General features: G+C 38.1%; 1 protein-coding gene and 1 non-coding gene across 3 annotated transcripts in view; one reads left to right on the top strand and one right to left on the bottom strand.

The window, feature by feature from the left end:
- Positions 1 to 261: 261 nt before the first annotated feature.
- On the top strand, positions 262 to 335 carry LOC148837939 (small Cajal body-specific RNA 18). The gene has a single exon (XR_016090899.1).
- Positions 336 to 1407: 1072 nt separating this feature from the next.
- gak (cyclin G associated kinase) overlaps positions 1408 to 18277 on the bottom strand; it is a 53224-nt gene continuing 36354 nt past the window's right edge. The window contains exons 15-28 of one of the 2 annotated variants that reach the window (XM_088909843.1): positions 17756 to 17889; positions 16081 to 16275; positions 15417 to 15534; positions 15126 to 15205; positions 14550 to 14743; positions 12975 to 13133; positions 12017 to 12508; positions 10605 to 10781; positions 10094 to 10231; positions 9530 to 9631; positions 8456 to 8689; positions 7558 to 7706; positions 6398 to 6574; positions 1408 to 5131 (exon numbers count right to left, since the gene is read on the bottom strand). In XM_088909843.1, coding sequence (XP_088765969.1) covers positions 5030 to 5131; positions 6398 to 6574; positions 7558 to 7706; positions 8456 to 8689; positions 9530 to 9631; positions 10094 to 10231; positions 10605 to 10781; positions 12017 to 12508; positions 12975 to 13133; positions 14550 to 14743; positions 15126 to 15205; positions 15417 to 15534; positions 16081 to 16275; positions 17756 to 17889 — 2451 coding nt within the window. In that variant the 3' untranslated portion in view covers positions 1408 to 5029. The remainder of the gene's footprint in view (positions 5132 to 6397; positions 6575 to 7557; positions 7707 to 8455; positions 8690 to 9529; positions 9632 to 10093; positions 10232 to 10604; positions 10782 to 12016; positions 12509 to 12974; positions 13134 to 14549; positions 14744 to 15125; positions 15206 to 15416; positions 15535 to 16080; positions 16276 to 17755; positions 17890 to 18277) is intronic. The other variant, XM_088909844.1, reaches the window with a different exon arrangement.

Raw genomic sequence — 18277 nt, 5'->3', positions numbered from 1 at the left:
TTAGTAGCGCAATCTGAATACTGAATAGGCTAGTTGATTATAGATTACATTGCTCTTTGTATTGGATGTCACGAAGATTCCTAAAAATTTAGTAATAAACAGTTTAGTAAAAGACGTATACAACTATGTTTGCTGTGTAGGTACAGTATTTTAAATTACAAAACTTGGTAGCTGTTAGTAAATTTTAATTTAACGGCAGTATTATAAGACATGATATACCTAGACCTACGTTATGTCCTTTATTTGCTAAAAAAATGTCTGTGGTCAGTGATGAAAGTCCACTGCGCAATCTGAGTGAAATGATGGAGATGTGCTGTTTGTCTCTTCTGAGGCCACAGAAAGTCAGAAGTGTATTGACCTACAATATGTGAGCAATGTTAGGTTTTTTTGGAGTCGAATGCATTTCCCAAGTCGCCCACAATACTGAACTATAAGCTACATAAAAATAATTTATTTTATAAATGTAGTAACATAGTTTGAAGGGGAAAAATTATTGTACTCTATAAGTGAACAGTTGTTCAAAAGCATTTCTTGAAAACAACATATGATTATATTATCATTTAACAATTCTAATGCATTATTGTATATGTCGTAAAAGTGTGTTTTCTATGGAGAGGGAGAGGTGCAGAGGTCTTGGGGCCATCAATGAATTGAACTTTCACTTGGCACAATGGAGCCAAATTCACTTTGCCTGGCAAGCTGACTGTTGTTGTGAAAACAGATGTTCAGAGTTCACTGAATGGACTGAACCAAGTGCTTTTAAGTCACCCGTGTTACACCTGATAAGGCTACTGAACGTGTTTATCATTTCCTCTGTCCTGCTTAATAAGTTGCTAATTAAAAGGATCTTCACTGGTGTTTCTTTCAATCATGTGCAATTAAGTGACATCAAATGTTAACACAGAATACAATGAAGAGAGCAATTATTAGGTATCGTTAAGAAATGCAAAGGTTCTCTTGATCTTGCATTAACCTTTCTGAATAATCCACAAACCCATACCAAAATAGCAGAATGCCCTATTACCCACAGAGCAAAGTCTGCTATGTGGTATACGTTGGAGTGGAGAGTCCATAGATCACAGGAACACAAAAACATGCCGCTAGAAATTCAGTGTTTTAGGTAAAATGGAGTCAAACATAATCTCATGTATGAGCAAAAGAAAATCAATCCCTGTTTGACCAATGTAAACATACCAGAAAAAGTGTTATAACTTAACAGAAAAGTACCTAAGCACCCTCTTGTCTATAACAGTGTGAGTGAAATCCATTCTGAATAATCTGAGACATGAACTAACATCACACAGAAAGCTTAAACATGGGGTAAAGGTATTTAACCCCTCGTGTTCGTTTGGTGAGGCATAAATGGGGTACAAGGGGTGGTACAAAATGTAAAAAACAGTAAAATCAGTTTTCTGATTGCATTTTATTGGTCATAAATGTTGTACAAGATTCACAGAGAATCTTCCATATCATAAGATACTTGAAATCATTTACCAGTATATACACACTTATTTATAGAGAATTACCACATACTGTACTAATCTCGTTTTATTAAAAACTATATTTCACACCTTTAGAAGGCATGACCAAAAAACTGAGGTTTGTTATTAGTCCCTTCATACTCAAAACAGAAAAAGGTCATTTAAAAATATAATTACTGTTTGTAAGAAGTACATACGGCTGTCACATTGTTTCTCCACCAAATTATCAAAGCCAATTTGGATATGTGAGGCAGAGACATCCCATTCATATAGATAGCGAATGAAAATAAACAGTTGTTTTGAGATTGATAGCACATGGAAGTCCATTCTTAAACTGTCTAGTAATTAATCTAATCTTACACTTCATATACACTATTCTTATAAATGTCCTATTAAAATAAAAACAAACAATAAGGCTGTGCTGAAGGTAAGTATATAGCAACAATTATTTCTGAGAGGGCATTTTCTACTGAAAGGGCAGCAAGTATAAACTGGCATACTCTAAAGCAGCAGTTCCCAATCTTTGGTTTGCCCCCTCCTTGTTGGTCTGTGATAAAGAACAATGTGATGTGGAATCAACTTTAAGGAGAAAACTGTCATCACTCCAGACTGACATCCCATCTTTGAAGTTAGAGACAGGACCACCATTATGTTACTCAAGGTACATACCTTCAAGCAATGAATACAGTTTTCAAAATTAAAGGTGTTTGCAGAGCACAGATTACTTGTTACATTACATTTCCATATAACACAAGAGTGAAAACATTTAGTAGCACATGATGGTGCGCAAAAGGTTTGGAAATCGAAGAGGGTCAGAACTCTCAGAAAGGTTGAGAACTACTCCTCTAAAGAACCAAAGCAGTTTTGATTCGCATATGTATTTTTTAAATGTTACCTTTAACTACTTTATTTAAAACAAAAGGCTATATGAAGTGTTACCTATGCAGTTAAATGCTGTCAGCAGGCCTAGAACATAGCTAGGGAATTTAAGTTTGTCTGAATAATTTACTGGAACTGTCCTAGTTTGAAATAAAGTGCTGTAATGAAGTGAACTTTCTTGTAAAATGCATCTTTACAGCTCTTGTACTATATATACATATATCTTGTAGTGTATGTCAGAGGCTGGTATGGATATTTCTACAAGCCTATAGTCTCTGCTATCCAAATAGCAGCTAAACAGTTATGTTTAGCATTAAGCTTAAGGAATTCCAAAAAATCATGTGGGCCTACAGTTGGAAATGTTCACATAGTCAAAATAGATTGCCCTTTTCATCCTCTTCAGTTGTAATAATTACTGATCCTTTCAAGGAGATTATTTTGTAACATTTCAATTATTTATATAAACATGAGATGGTACAGGTTTAATGATTGATTTTTAGGTGTATGATCATACACATTACTGTTATATATATATATTTTTCTTGATTTCATTGTATTTTCCTCCAGCTGCCCAATTTTGTATGTACCTTCAGTATGATAGAGGCAAAACAGTACAAAACCAGCAAATCCTAGCCAATAATGCCCATAGTGACAGTCTAAACACTTACCAAAACAAAAAACCCTTTCCCTTTATTTTGACAATACTTTTTTTTGCTTTACAATACTTTTGTACACAAACTCACATCACCAACATGCAGCAAGCAGCTTGCTAAGGGATTGGTAAAAACTGTCTTCAATACATTTTTAAAATGAAATCAAGGACACTAACTATGACCAAGAACAAGTGCAGTGATGAGTTTTTTTAGAAGTGACATTCATATAACTTTATTTGGTGAAGTGAGATTTTTGTAAAGCTTTTTTTGCCCCTGTAAGCAACAGTTTACATAGGGTAGGGGACACAAGACTCCTATTTACAACAATTAAATTTATGATTTATAAATTAAACTGTAACAGAAAAATACAAAAACTATAAAGCTGAGAAAGTTATACCAGTTTGGAGAATTGCTTATTACCATTTGTGCACTTCTCTGACAAGAAGAAACAATTGTACGTGACAAAAAAGTAAAGTTGCTATACTTAGTTTTCATTTCCTCCAAATATGTATTTCTATTTTAATGATTTTATAAACAAATGGAAAAATAAATAGTGGCTACAAAGACCACTGTCACAATCTTATAATTCAGAGGGTTATTTAGTTTTAGAATTATTGGGTTTTATAAAAGTTTTATACAAGACTATTAAGGGCACTTCACTTTGACTCATTTTTCGGTTCATAATGATTTTCCCAAATTTCTGAAGTGCCACACATTATATTAGAAAATAATTTTTCAGAGTTAAAAATGGTACCTTGCTGGAATACTCATACTCTCAGTAGTACATCACTTCTTCATCTTTAGGTTATTTTGTGGTCACTAGAAGATTTCATTCTAGTAAGTCCAATGAAAATAAAAGTATCAATTTCTGATGATCACATGCCGAATTTTTAAATGCAACTTGGTACAGAACTTCATTTTCATTCCAAAATGTAATTGCAGCAAAACTCCTTTTGAATACAAGAATATATTTTTCATAGGGGAAAATAATGTATGTCTATGTTGCTGTAACCTGCAATGACCTAAGCAACCACATTCACGTTAATGTTCCTTTGGAATGATTTCTACACCAGAGGTACTGGCTCATGAGCAGTTTTACATACAGACATTCAGTCCACATAATATTTATTGTTTTTTTTTAATGTCTTGTACATTAAAGTGTAACAAAATAAATAAAAAATAGAAAATAGAAAATTAATTGGTCCATGAATTAAAAAAGGTGAAGAAAGCACTTTAAAGGCTGTGGGATACTGCACTTTCTTCCAAGGTGAAGTAAGAATATTCTGTGGCTTCCTCCCACATCCATACTGAGGAAAACGCAATATGAAATAAACGCTGAACCACATGAAAGGCATGATATAACTACTAGCAAAAATGATGGTGAAGATCCTAAAACCTTTGTCAAGGAGTTTGCAGCTCAGCAGCAATCAGATCTTAATAAATCACATTATTAACATAATATTTTACATTATTCTATGGTAACATAAAATTATTACTTATACATCTCCAAAACAATCGTTATTTTGCACACATCCATATTGCAAAATTCATGGTGACATCATTTGTTACAAGATTTTTCTTTTTGAGCTTTTTAACTACAACAGTAATGCACACACGTGCATTACAGTCCTTATCCATGAACCACCAGCTATGTGATACAAAGATTAGATGAGTCCATTTAAGAGTTTGCTATGCATATTTAAGAAGTAGAACAAATTCCAATTACAGTTTAATGTAATTTAAACACAATATTTATGCACTTCTCCTGTGTATGTTAAATATTGCAGTTGCATTAACAACTGTTTTTCAAGACGACATGGTCGGACATGTGAAAAGATGGAACCATTTTCTTGAATGATTGTCTGAACCTGTATGAACCTCAAGCCACCTGGTCATAAAAAGTCTGCCCAGTGGCTTTCTTTCATGAAAAATTGAAAACATCTGCTTTTTCCTGATCACACAAAATTACAGAGATGCAGAACCACGAGACACGGTCACGAGCAATGCTCTTCCGTTTCAGAAGAGAGCTTTCGAGCCCTGGTTCTCAAACTCTGACCAGGCGTCATTCAGCTCCATGAAGATCATTTTGGCGTAGTCTTCATAGGACTGTCCAGTAGCCTGAAAGTGAGCACAAAACTGTTCGTCAGCATTGCATTGCTGCCTGAAATAATTTCATTCAAGCGCAATTATTTTAACTACAATGCAGTTTGTAACCATTAAAGACCTTCATTTGTAAAATACAAAAGGGCATCAGAAATGCATTTTTATCATGACAATTTGGTGCATGTGGAAGTAAAGAGTTTCTGTGTTTATTGTCTCTACACTGGCTTACACACCACTAAATTCAATAAAACTTTTGTATCCCTTTCCATTTACTCCTAGGCTAGAACCTTATGAAGCCTCAAAGCAGCACTTTACTGTAGGGTGACTTCATTGTGTTAACTTTTAACTAACAGCCAAGCAATCTATGCTCAGCAAACCATGACAGAAATCTAGTTTTTTTTTAGTTTTACACTTTATTTTAAACATAAAATGCTACATAAAGGACTGCAGATAAAAAGACTTATAAAGTCTACAGAAATAGATCTATCTCTGTCCACCAAACTATGACTTCTCATTCTGTAATGGCCTACACAGAATGCTCAAAGGAGCCCTACTACATTTATGTATTCCTTGTCCACTCTGTCCTTTTTGCCTTTGTGACTTGGCAATTTTCATCAAGATTTGTAGTCTCTCACATGGAGGGTTGCAGTTCTCTTGTGAGGTGCCTCAGTTCACGCTGATGAAACTTAAAAGTTTTTCAATGCTATTTTTGTTTTCACAGAAAAGGGTTAAACTGTATTGACAGTTTGTTTTTAATAAATGTCACTTAAAAAAGTTGAGGCCAGTTCTTTGCCCACTATACCCAAGACTAAATCTTAGACTTTTGGTGACCATGCCTTTTCTGTCACTGCTTCACTGTTTGGAATGCAATTCTTAGAATCCAATGACAGGGACATTCTTTGACTCTCCCGAAATCTAAACTCAAAATTCACCTCACCAGGGCCTACATTCTATTTATATAAACCTGCATGCTCTTGTTTATTTTTTCTTTTACTTTTTATTGCATTTTTCTTTATCACTATGTACAGCACCTTTGGGTTTTGGAAAAGCGCTTTTGAAATTATTGCTATTGTTGTTATTAATAACAATAACCATAATCTTATTACATTTAAAACTGCAATACTGAGATCTTTTTTTTTACTAAACGTCACTTAACAAAACCTTGGTCTGACCCCCCTCACTGGCTAACAGATGGATATTAAAAAAAAACGCCAAGAAACTTTGGCTCATTTTGTACAGATAAAGTTGCTGCTGGAATAAATGTACACCCGATCTATTTACCTTGTCAGGATGCACCACGAGCACCGCCTTTCTGTAATACTTCTTGACTTGATCTGGGGTCACTAGATCTGCCATGCCAACTTGCCTCCACCTGGACTCCCCCTCCCACAGGACAGTGTGCAGCGTGGACAGCAGGGCTCGGATGTTCCTTTCCTTCCCCTCGATCCACTCCAGGATCTGCAAGGCCGGAGCCCAACACTGTCACTGCCAGATCACCGGCAGCACATATAACAGGTTCTTCCTAACCCCTAGAGCAGTTTCCTCCTTTTAGACCAAATTCCGAGGAAGTCAATCTTACAAACGTGATTTCTCTACAGATAATTAATTGTTCAAGTACTGCAACTGAGTTAAAGATACAAATAAGATAGATAAGACATTGGAGGTGTGGTACACCTTACTACACTTCACTACAAACACTGCTTTTGTGTCAGATGACTGTATATGAAAAAAATGGAGCTAATATGAACTTAAAACACAAATTAGAGGACTTTTATATTACGTATTAAATTATTATTCACTGATAAAATGGAGAAAAAAAATCCCTAGCTAAAAAAAAACATCACTCTGTTTCTGATTTGATGAGGAACTTTTCAGAATCTATTGAAATCTGCAGGGTAATGCACACACAGTATATTAGGAAGGCAATACATAGCACTGCATATAGAAATTTCCATTTAAGATGGACAATGCAACACAACTCAAAAGCTTCTCAAAGTCTGCCTCAGTGGGTGCAGGGTCCAAGGCTTCCACATAAACCTGACACAACCGCACAGCACAGCACAAGCTGTTCAAGCCAATTCAACAGTTTTTCAGATTTTTAAGAAGCTGAAACATTTTCAGGGGAAAGGAACACTGATGATGCCAAATGTTTCAGCTTTCATAAGTTGAAGACTTCGGAGAGTATATTAGAAAAGAATGTTGTAAAAATCAAAAAGCAAAGTGTCTTATAAAAGACACTGCTTTGAAATGAGAGAGAATTCAAGAATTGAATTACCTGATAAGGGAAATATAAATGTACAGTACCTATCAATTATTATAAGTATTATTGTTATTATCAGAGGACGCAGTATTACTAGCATGACTAGCTCCATTTCTAAACCCAGTGAAGGTTTCAATTCATCTTACGCCCTCTGAACAAAAAACTAGCCAATGATGACAACCTTTAGTTTCTGAGGGTCCATGTCTTTCGCCATGTCTTGTTTCCTCATCTCGGCGATGGTCTTCGGTCCTTTCTTCTCCATTTTGGTGGCAAAACCTTGCTTGGACAAGAGGTCCTCAAAGTCATCCTCCCTCACCTTTGGCTTGGGACCTGTGAAAACAGAAAAAAAACAATAAACCTGACAGCTTTTGTTGTGGAAATGCTGATAAATTAATTTCCAGAGTTTGGGCCTGCTTTGGGTTATGACGTTACTAACCCTGATGCATGATGTTATTAACAAAACCAATTAAACACAGTTCAGAAGGATCACTTAGACACTCCTGTTCAAAACATCAAACCAATCAAGAAACGGATATTAATGAGAAAAGGCATCTTTTGGTAAAAATGGTAGATTTTCAAAGCACTACTCTGTTTCACATAGTCCCAGTCCTTTAAAATCCAGAAAATTCACTTTCCCATTTTTTAAAAAATGCTCAAATAAGAAGCGTGTCCACCTTCTTCCAAGGCCCAATACAAACCATCAGCTAAAAGGAACCAAAAAAATTGTTGCTTTATTCTAGATTTTTTGTAGATGTGATTTTTTTTTATTACCTTTCATGACATTATTTCTATCCTAGAGTGCTTTTAGCAAACTTAGTCATGAATCATCATGCTATATGTACTTAATGACATCTGTATGTTTTACAGAACCTGTTTGGAACCACTCTTACTGATGAAGAGAGACAATAAAAGCCAAGTCATCTCTTTTGTTTGCTCTTTTTTGTCTCTGTCACTGACTGCATCTAAATTTAAAGTGAGGAAATCTCTAGAGTTCCAGCTGTAGTAAAACCCACATTACTACATTTTATGTAAAACACTGTTCTGCCTTTGTGTATCTGAAAGCACTGTAAGCTCCTCACCAAATCCGGGCCCTCTAATTCCCCTTTCCTCTCGGCCACCGATTACACTGAAGTTGAGGTTGTAGTTGGGCTTGGGCTGGGCAGTGGGCTTGGGGGGCTGCGACTTGGGGGTCTGCTGTGTCCAGGGCTTGCCTGCTGTCGCAGGGCGGCCTGCCTGCCACTGATTCCCAGCTTTGGGTGGCTGGTTCACCTTTTGGTTGAAACTGGTGGCTGTAAACCCACTGCTTGCAGATCCTAGAAAAGGGACAGAAGACAGTCCTTAAAATTCAGGATGTCAACTGGTGTTGTGCCATTTTCACTTCGTGGTGTGCCATTCCAGAGGAGAAACGGATTAGTAGAACACACTGACGTTCAGAGAACCTTTTTTCTTTACAACTAGCTGTCCACTCTGTCCCGAGATGCACATTAACCTAACCTGGCACACAATGACCTGACAGCTGGAGAAGCCATGTGTTAACCTATTGGTAGCCTTTTCCCGGGATCCTCATTCTACCTGTCATTATTTAACACAGCTGATGTAAGGTTGAAACAGGGTGAAACAAGCTTTTTATGACAAGACTGGGAGAGGAAACAGCAGCAACATACAATAAATGGTTCTGTATTACAATTTTTTTCATGTCTATTGCCTGCTTAGAGAATGCAAACTCCCGTTTGTAGTTTCTGTATACATAAATCTGAAACGTATCTTTTAAATTTTAGCATCCCTAGCAATTGCAGACACAACACTTACAGATACAGAAGATATTTACTGCATATTAACACTCAGTAGCCTAATTATGCATTATTTACTAGGAATATTTAAATCAATCAGTATATCCACATATAGAAGACTGGAGTTTGGTATCCAGTATATAGGCAGCTGACTTTTCACGCTCATGAAAGTAGCATGGAAGGAAATGAGCTTTGCAGTTTGGTGCACTACCATTATTCTTAATCTTAAGCAAAAGCAACATATCCATATATTTCAGTAATAAGCATTTGGTTTATATGAGCGCTAAGAATATTCTTTGATATTTTATGAGATTTATGGAGTATTATGGAGTCTTGCGCAAGTCTCAAAACCACTACCATTACCTGGAAGTGTGGCGCCAAGATTGCCCAGGTCTGCAAAGGGATCAAAGCTCTGAGACTTGGGCTGAACGAAGGAGGAGCCAGAAGAGACGCTGGATGTAGGAGCTTGAAGTGAGATAAGTCAAACTAACAAATTAGGTTAAGCCAGAAAAGTGATATTCAGTGGCTACATTCCTAATTTAATCTCCACTTTGGAATACCCCAATTCTATTTGCTAACCCATTTAGTTTCATATTTATTTGTACTGTAGTTACAAGGGTTTATGTAGCACTATTCAAAGAAGCAAGACATCACTGTAAAGAGAAGAGTAAACTGGTAAATAACAGGTGGTTCCAAATTTCTTGTGCACTATTTTATTACTGTTATACATCAATATTTTATTTGGTAAGGTTGCTGAAACTCAGCCGTTCCCCTTTCCATAACATTATCATAGATGATATCAGCTTTCACGATAACTTTTGATATTGTGAATCACGAAAAACATACCAAATTCTCTGCACCCCCCCCCCCTTAAGACCCACTGGGAAGCTAGCAGGAGGTGTTTAGATCACTGTAATCTATCCACACCTGTGAATGCAGGTTTGCTGCTTGAGGGAGGAATCCTACTGCTGCTACTGGAATTAGAGGCCCAGGCTTCCCAGCCTCCCAGCAGGTCAGGCTGGCTGGCAGACGACGCCATTTTTGAGGAATCAGACGACAAATTGTCTTCAGAAAAAATAGAGTTCAGTTAAAAAAATGAACAAAAAGGGCTTTCATTAAAAATATCATTGTACTGGTGGCATAAGACAATTTGGGGAAACTGCCTACAAAGAGGAAAGCTGATAAACCATGTCACAAAACTGAAAAGCCATTAAACCTATGAAATTCTATCTCTTTTTAAATGTGTTTCTTATTGTACCATCCTTATATAAACCAAATTAATTAAACCTGATTAGTTCCATCCTAATTCCATTCACTACAGTGAATCACACAAACCACAACAATCTTACAGTAAGTCAGCTTTGCCTTATAAAGCTTATGGGAAATGTTCTTTCAGTGTTCAAACTGGTGGGTATTTTAATGTTAGATGGTGGCCTACTGAGGTTGAAGAAGCCTGAGCTGGAGGAGGGGGGCGGGCCTGGGTGGTTGTGCAGGAAGCTGGTGGAAGTTCCCTCGGGATTCAGGAAGTCTCCGAAGAGGTCGGGGCCTGGCTGCTGTACTGTGGAAGAGGACGTCCCTGAGGAGCTGATCCGAAACGGATCGAAGGGGTCGGTGGCTGTGGTGACAGTAAACAGCCGGGGTGTGTTAAACAATTTAAAAATGCCTGTGTGAAACAGAGCTGGAACCACATAAATAATATCAAAGTCTAAAGACAAAGATGAAACAGTTCCAAATGACAGGTCACTAATTTCCCAAAATGCCAAGAATTAATACGTCCTACAGCTTCCATGTCCAAATGTCTTCTAATTTACAATTAAATTAAAAACTTTTGTCTAATTTTGGCTTTATTTAAAAAAAATTAAGAAAATGCCAATGACAGTAAAGACTCTTTGGTTCAGTAAAACACCAATTCCATTTTTTGGGTACAAAAACAGAATACTGTTACTGTACTGCACATCTATTTCTGTTTTATGAAATGACCTCAATCAGATCATAACACTGCAATTTTTTTTCACACAACCTTTTTTTTGGTTGTGCATTCCATAAACAAAATGGCAAGATAGCGATAATTTCCTATATGCCCTCAGAGTGAACAAGCATAATCATGGAGCACCATGCTAAAAAGTAAAACCACAGTGCCCTACCTGAGGTATTAACCCACAACACCACTCAAACTTTCAAACTCATGCCTGTAGTACAATTAATCTCTTTTACAGATGTCCCTCTCTTAGGATAATTTTTATTATCCTAATTAGCCCCTCCCTAAGGATACGTTATTGACAGAAACTTCCTTTGCCTTTCTGTCACAAAAATTTGAATTCATTAACACGTCACCATCAACGGCCAGCTCCATCGTCACACTTGGAAACACTGAAGATGCAACTGACTAATTCTCTGTCACTTTTAGAAACTGTGAGTACAACATGGCCATCACATTATGGTGGCTTTATGACCGAGATAAAAAGGCTGTCACTGTATTTTAATGGGGTGATATGGATAGTCCATTTGTTTTTAGTAACAACCCCTAAAGTGTTTTTCTGAATATAAGATCCAACTTTAGAAAGCCTCCTTAATTAACTACAGTCATTTCTGAGATAAGGGAATTTCAGCAGTGGGGATGTGTCACTTCTGACAACCCAGTCAAGGAGGGAAGGGCAATGCCATTCTCCCATGTGAAAGCTACAAAGCTCCTTGAGGGAGAAAATTTCAGCACCAGCCCGTGGAATGAATTTTGGAACAATTTAATTTGAGAGAAACACTTGTCAACAGACGATGAGGAACAGCTTGTAGCACTTGGTTGCTAATGGAGACATATGGAAATGGTTTAGAAGATAAAAAGCTCTCCCTTACTTTGAGAGGCCTGGGGCGCTGTGGTGGCTGGCAGTGGACCCTGTGTGTTACTAGTGGGAGCACTGAAGAACAAATCCCCGTCCACGTCTCCTCCAATCAGATCCTCAGTGCTTCCTTGTGCACTGGACACTAAGGGGATGTTGGTGGGGGCAAAAAGGTCATTGAGGAGGTCGGCATTGCTGGAGGAGTTCTTCATACCCCCACTCGGGGGGGCTGGAGCAGCGGGTGCTTCCAGCTGGGGGTCTGTGTTGAGCCCCAGCAGATCCACGCTGTCCTCTGATAGGGTATCCTGGGAAGGCTTGTGGAAATCCACCTCAAAGAGGGGCTGGCTGTTCTCTCTCGAGGGGACCTCCCCTTCCTCCCCCCTGGGATCCCCAATGTGTTCAGAGAAGGGGGGGTACTCATCCTCCGAGGGCTCGCTAATGTCATCTTGATCTTCCACTATGTCAGGGCCGGCTTGTCCATCAGGCACATCCTGTCGTCCTCTCCCATCTGAAACAGGAAGGAGTGTTCTTGTAACTTCCCTTGTACTCCTGATTTGTGGCTTTGGCTGTGACATGGCTAGCTGTACTTACAACCAAAGACAGCTGCTCAGTGTGTTTTTCAGTGTCCTGATTTTGTTCCACTCTCTCTCAAACAATTGAGAGAATGCAGCATAATTATTCTTAATCACTTTTTTTCCACAAGTTCTCTACGATTAATGTTGTAACAGAAGTATAGTAAAACTATTATTTAATTATTTACCAGGGACTGGGGTTAACAAACCTATTGCTCCTCTACGTTTCACTGAAATCAAAGTCAACTTGTTACTAAAAGCTAGCCATTTAATTTGCAAACTCCACCTGTCCGCCAAGGCAATACGAGTCCTGGAATTGCTCAACAGCCAGCAGTCAGGCCTGTGTGTTTACTGAACCCTGGAGAGGCGACTCAGCCCAGTACAAAAGCAACTCTCACTCACCATCCCATTCGAGTGTCTGGAAGAAGTTATTGGCGTTAGTGTCAGTGCTCTGCGGCGACTCTGGTTCAGTATTGGAGCCCTCCTGGGTTTGGTCTGACCTGGCTGCTTCTGCATCATAAAAGGCTGTGGATCCAGGTTGCCTGGGGAGCTCAGGTTTGCCTGGTAGAGAGCAGACATGAACAGGACACATTCTCGAAGCACTTTGTACCTGAAGTCAGCAGCAACTGAAGTCAGCAGTTGTTTACTTGCTGGCCATGAATAAATCATACTGTTCAGTGTACTGTGAAAAGGTCCTTCACTAATTATGAAAAGAGAGAAGAGGTCAAGGAAGGAAGGGCAATACTTTCTGCACAGTGATTGCACAGTAAGTTCATTGTAGAAGCAGCATAACCTTAACACAAATCTACACGAGACAATAGACCATGTTTATTTAGGGCTTCAGTACAAAAATAATTTGCCTTATTTGAATTTACAAAAATTTGGAATTTTTAGATCTTATGCCCCCATGGTAAAAGACCAAATTAAAAATTATTATTAACAATTAAGTAATTGTTAACAGTCAATATATCATTTAACAATTCTCTTTTTTTTACATTGTATTAGAAATAACACTAAATTCAATTTAATGAAAATACCTCTCAGAAATATGGTCCTGATTATAAAAAAGACAGCGTTTTGAATTATTGTGTTATTGTATCCTAGTTCATCCAACCAGGCAGGTTCTGTTTCAGGTGAATTATTCTTCCTTAACTCTGAACACCTACGGTTCTTACATGTACTCATTTACTGTACAGGAGTTAAATTTTACCTTGATTCTTAACACAACAGTATAATGATTAGCACTAGGATAAGATACACACCGACAGCCACTGATGTACTTTGAAAGAAACTGCTGACATACTGCGTCATTAAAATAAATACTGTAGCAGAGTCCCAGGCTCTATTACACAAAATGCAGGATTAAGAAACATTTCAAAACCTTCTTCAAAGAATGTGATGCCAGTGATTTTTCTTGCATCCTGTGCTTTTCAGTGTCAAAAATGCAAGTGCTCAGCTGGGAAAAGCAAAACGTAGGCTGCTTGTAAAAACATACATTTTCAATGGAATGTGTATTTATTCACTTGATTACTCATCAACCTGTAAATCAGATATATGATTTTTGAAGGTGTTTTGTTCTTGCATGTCACCAAAGCAATTCATTGCATGTATTAAACATATTGGTCCACATACTGCTTTTTGTTGAAAAGTAAATCAATCCTGTACATGTTAATTTCACAAGGTTTTAACCTCATCAGATTTATATCCCAGTCATAGTGGTATATGACCATTAAGGTATTTAATATTTAAATTAAGTGAATGAAGACAGCTGTCAATTTTTAGCACAAGAACCTGATTCACCTCTTTATTCACTACCCAATAGCATATAATCTATCAATAAATATGATATTATTTCAAGGTTGATGTTTTGATTTGATTTAATTTCCTGGCACCTTCCTGCCTACCTATATAATTAATTCTCTCATCAGCACTTGGGTATTTGGTTCAAATGCTTCAGTTGTTGCTATGGCAACTTACCAAATTTGGTCAGGATCTCCTGCTGCTCTTCCCTGCTAGAGAAAAGGATCTTGGGATTGAGGCCCTTGGTAGCAAAGTTCTCCCAGGGTGGAGTCTTGCTGCATGGTCGATCCCTGGGTTCCACCTCCACTTCCAGGTTGACCTGGAAAAGGTCTGGGTACTTCTCTTGGATATCACAGGCATCCAGGTCATATCTGAAGGGTAGGACAGAGAAGACAGGAATGTATCACTTTCAATGGTATCAGATTCCAAAAAATAAGTTTGTGTGGGAATCACTCACTGTAGGAGATCATTGACATTAATTGTGGGATTGAAATTAGAAATCAGTTTAGATGATTGCCAAATGGTTAAAGCTAATTAACGTTCTCAGCCCCATGAAGCATAGCAAATGCTTGTTTTTTTAAAAAAAAACACTATAACCACAGAGTTTCCTTGTAAGATAAATAAAGCACAAAACGTGCCCTAGTAAAAATTTGGCCTTACTCTGAAAGATTTAAACTGAAGGTTCCCTGGTAAGTTTATAAGATTGTATGACATTTAGAGAAAGGGAAAATTAAGTAAAAGGGAAACACCTACTTTGCAAATTTGACAGTGGTCGCATTTCTGGGCACAAACCCTGTGTGAAACTGAATCTGGAACATCTTCATTGAAGCCATCTAATGAACAAATAAAGAAAAAGACAGGTCAATGACATTCATTTTTTATTGCAAAAATATATGAATGAAAATTTATTTTCCATTTCTCAACTGAACAGTAAAATAGTTAATGTGCTTTTATTTTCTCTACATTTTGTTAGTGTGACAAACAAAGGCCAAGAAGCTCCAACTGCAAAGAATTTCACAAACGTGTTCTTTGTGTTCTCCTTACCTTAGCCTGCAGTCTGCCTCCTAAAGTGGATCTGGCATGATAGATAACAATGAGGACATCTCCTTGGACAGTGATCTCGAGAGGAATTTCTGCCCTTCCATCCTCTGTTCTAAAGTCCCTACACAGGGAAAAGTCACATTGAAAGATGTCTGTTCATTCACACTCTGACAGAGTATGATGCGAGTTCCTATCATCAAAGAATATGCATCTCAATGCCCTGGAAATACAAACGAACTTGACAGTAATTTTAGCCTAATAATTGCTACAATCGGGTAGAAAAAAAAAGAACAAGGAGCACAGAAATTATTACTGCCGATTATTATTTTCAGCACAACTCTGATCATTGAAAGCACTCATTCAGGTTAAAAACAGCTACACCATCACGCGTGGACAGAAGGTAACTTCACTGATACGACTAAAAATCTATTTGGAACAGTGCTTCCACATGAGTAGGCACTGTATATCAATCTCATACCTTGTATTTGCCTCTGATTAAATTCCGCACACGTCCAATTTATTTGCAGCATTAAAATCTTGGTAGAGCTGCAATCTAAATAAACAGTTTACAAGTAAGGAGCTGCGATCACTATGAAGAACTACGCAAAACCAGGATTTAAAACTGTGCTGAAAATGTAACATTTTTCCTTAAATTTCCGGCTCTTACTTCATTCTGTCATATTCCTGGGAGGTAGTGACTACCCGGTCGTCCCCCACGTAGACCTCACAGAAGGGCCGGCAGCCGTTGCGCTGCTTGTTGAAGAGGGGTACAGGGGTCATGACGATCGACTTGATGAGGATAGGCTTGCTGTGAGGAATAATGGGCTCCTCCGCCATCATGTCACACATATACTCGATGTATCTGCAGAGTGTGGAAAGCAGACGGGACATCAATGGATCCGAGAGGTATTTTCTTTTAGCAGACATGTCAGAAACAGCAAAAACACTTCAAAACGCCAACAGTGACAGCTCTGTGAAACAACACATTTTAATACTGTTTTTTTCCTGAAATATAGGTCAAGCAAATAAAGATATCAGCAAAGCAAGCATAATCACTTATTATGTTATGAATTTTGCAATTTAGCGTCAAGAGACTTTATTACCATTACTTTAAGTGGGAAAGGATGGGAAAATAACACTCAGGGGTTTGCTTAGAGGAAAATTCTTTAGAGAAAATGGATAACAAATACTCCTTTAATGACTTCTTATTCCACTCCTCATTAAGTTCAACTTGCCATTATGAATTTGCTTGTACCCAAAGGAAGGCAAGACTGTCGAGATACTCAGTGTACACAAAACTTTTTTTTTATATTAAGTACTGCCCAGTGGTTTCTGCATTCCATTTGTTTAGCAACAGGTCGACTTAACTTTGCTTTAATGATGTTAAGATGTTTTTCACATCCCAGGGAGGTCGTCCAAACAGAATTTGCAGGTAGACACGTATATTTTTCTCAAAGCAGACACTTTGACACTACATATATAATGAAGCACATTTAACATAAAATTTCTTGCATCCGAGGGAGTGGTTTAAGCTGGCCTGAAAACAAGAAGGGGGCTCCTCCCAATTTCTCCTAACAGATATCACCCTATGTAGGAACAGTCCTGTTCTCATCTTGTCCTGGAGCAAAACGGTCCTGGTAATCAAATAAGACTCAACTATAATAATCAACTGGAGCTACAAAAAAGGCACAACAGCAGTTTTACTTCCTCAGACAGTTGAAAAAATTTGGTCCATCTTCAGCTGTCCTTACCACATTTTATCTGTGCGCTATTGAAAGTACTCATGTTTAGTATTGCAGTGCGGTTTGGTAGCAGGTCATTGTCTGACCAGAAGGCATTACAGGGGGTGATCAGGTCAGCCCAATCCATCATTGCAGTACAGCTCCCCTCTACTGTCAACATTTTTACAACTCGCTAGGCAGGAAGTATCGCTAAGGACAACAGTCATCCTGGTTTCTCACTTTTCTCCCCCCTTCCCTCTGGTAAGAGTTCTAGGAGCATAAAGGCATGGACGTCCAGATTCAGAAACAGTTTCTTCCCACAAGCTGTCAGGTTACTGAACTACCACTCCTACCCCTACCACTGGCTCACACTGATTTTTTTTTCTCACACTGCTTCTGTGACTTTTTAAAATTATGTTATTTAACTTATTGTTGCTGCTGCTACTGTTTTGTGTTTATGTTTTTGGTGATTCCTCGAATGTCCTTGTATAGGAGCGCACATGCAAATAAGCATTTCATCGCACTTGTGCATATGACAAATAAACTGAACTGAAAACTGACTCTATAGCATGAGCCTTTTAGTCAGCAGATAGATGTCCTAGTGAAGAAATGCTGGTTTACCTTTTGTGGGAGGGCCAGATTCCAGGGGGGCAGCGCTTCATGCTGAACATGTAAACTGCAGCCTCTGCCGTGGTGAACAGACGGCAGAAGCAGAGGAAAGAGCAAACGACAACTGCGGAAGCAGCCCTGCCATCCTGAAAATGCCAAATACATAAAGAACAATCACCCCTTGGCACACCGATCACATTCCTGCACAATAAATGCAATGCGAACACCCCACCGCTGACACCAAAACCTTTCAAGCCAATTCAGATATGATGCTGATGATCCCGCACACAACAATTATCCATGAGGATATTGCAGGTGCATGAAAAAAAAGGATTCACATTGTGCTTTGAAAGACACCCTCAAGAATGATGGTAAGAGCAGTGAGATCTGAACAAAATGGGCAGCTTTTTGATGGAAGTTAAAGGAAATGGCAGCAACTTGGTTAAGTGGGATTAATGGGCTTACTCTTCTCATTGGACTTGAATTTCCAAACCACTGCTCTTGTAGAGTCACTGATAATGAGCTATTTGAGGA

This window comes from Atractosteus spatula, chromosome 3, assembly GCF_055471065.1.
Source record: "Atractosteus spatula isolate fAtrSpa1 chromosome 3, fAtrSpa1.hap1, whole genome shotgun sequence".
NCBI classification, from domain to species: Eukaryota; Metazoa; Chordata; class Actinopteri; order Semionotiformes; family Lepisosteidae; genus Atractosteus; species Atractosteus spatula.
Note: the sequence above shows the minus strand (reverse complement) of the source record. Positions and strands in the feature narration are given on the sequence as shown.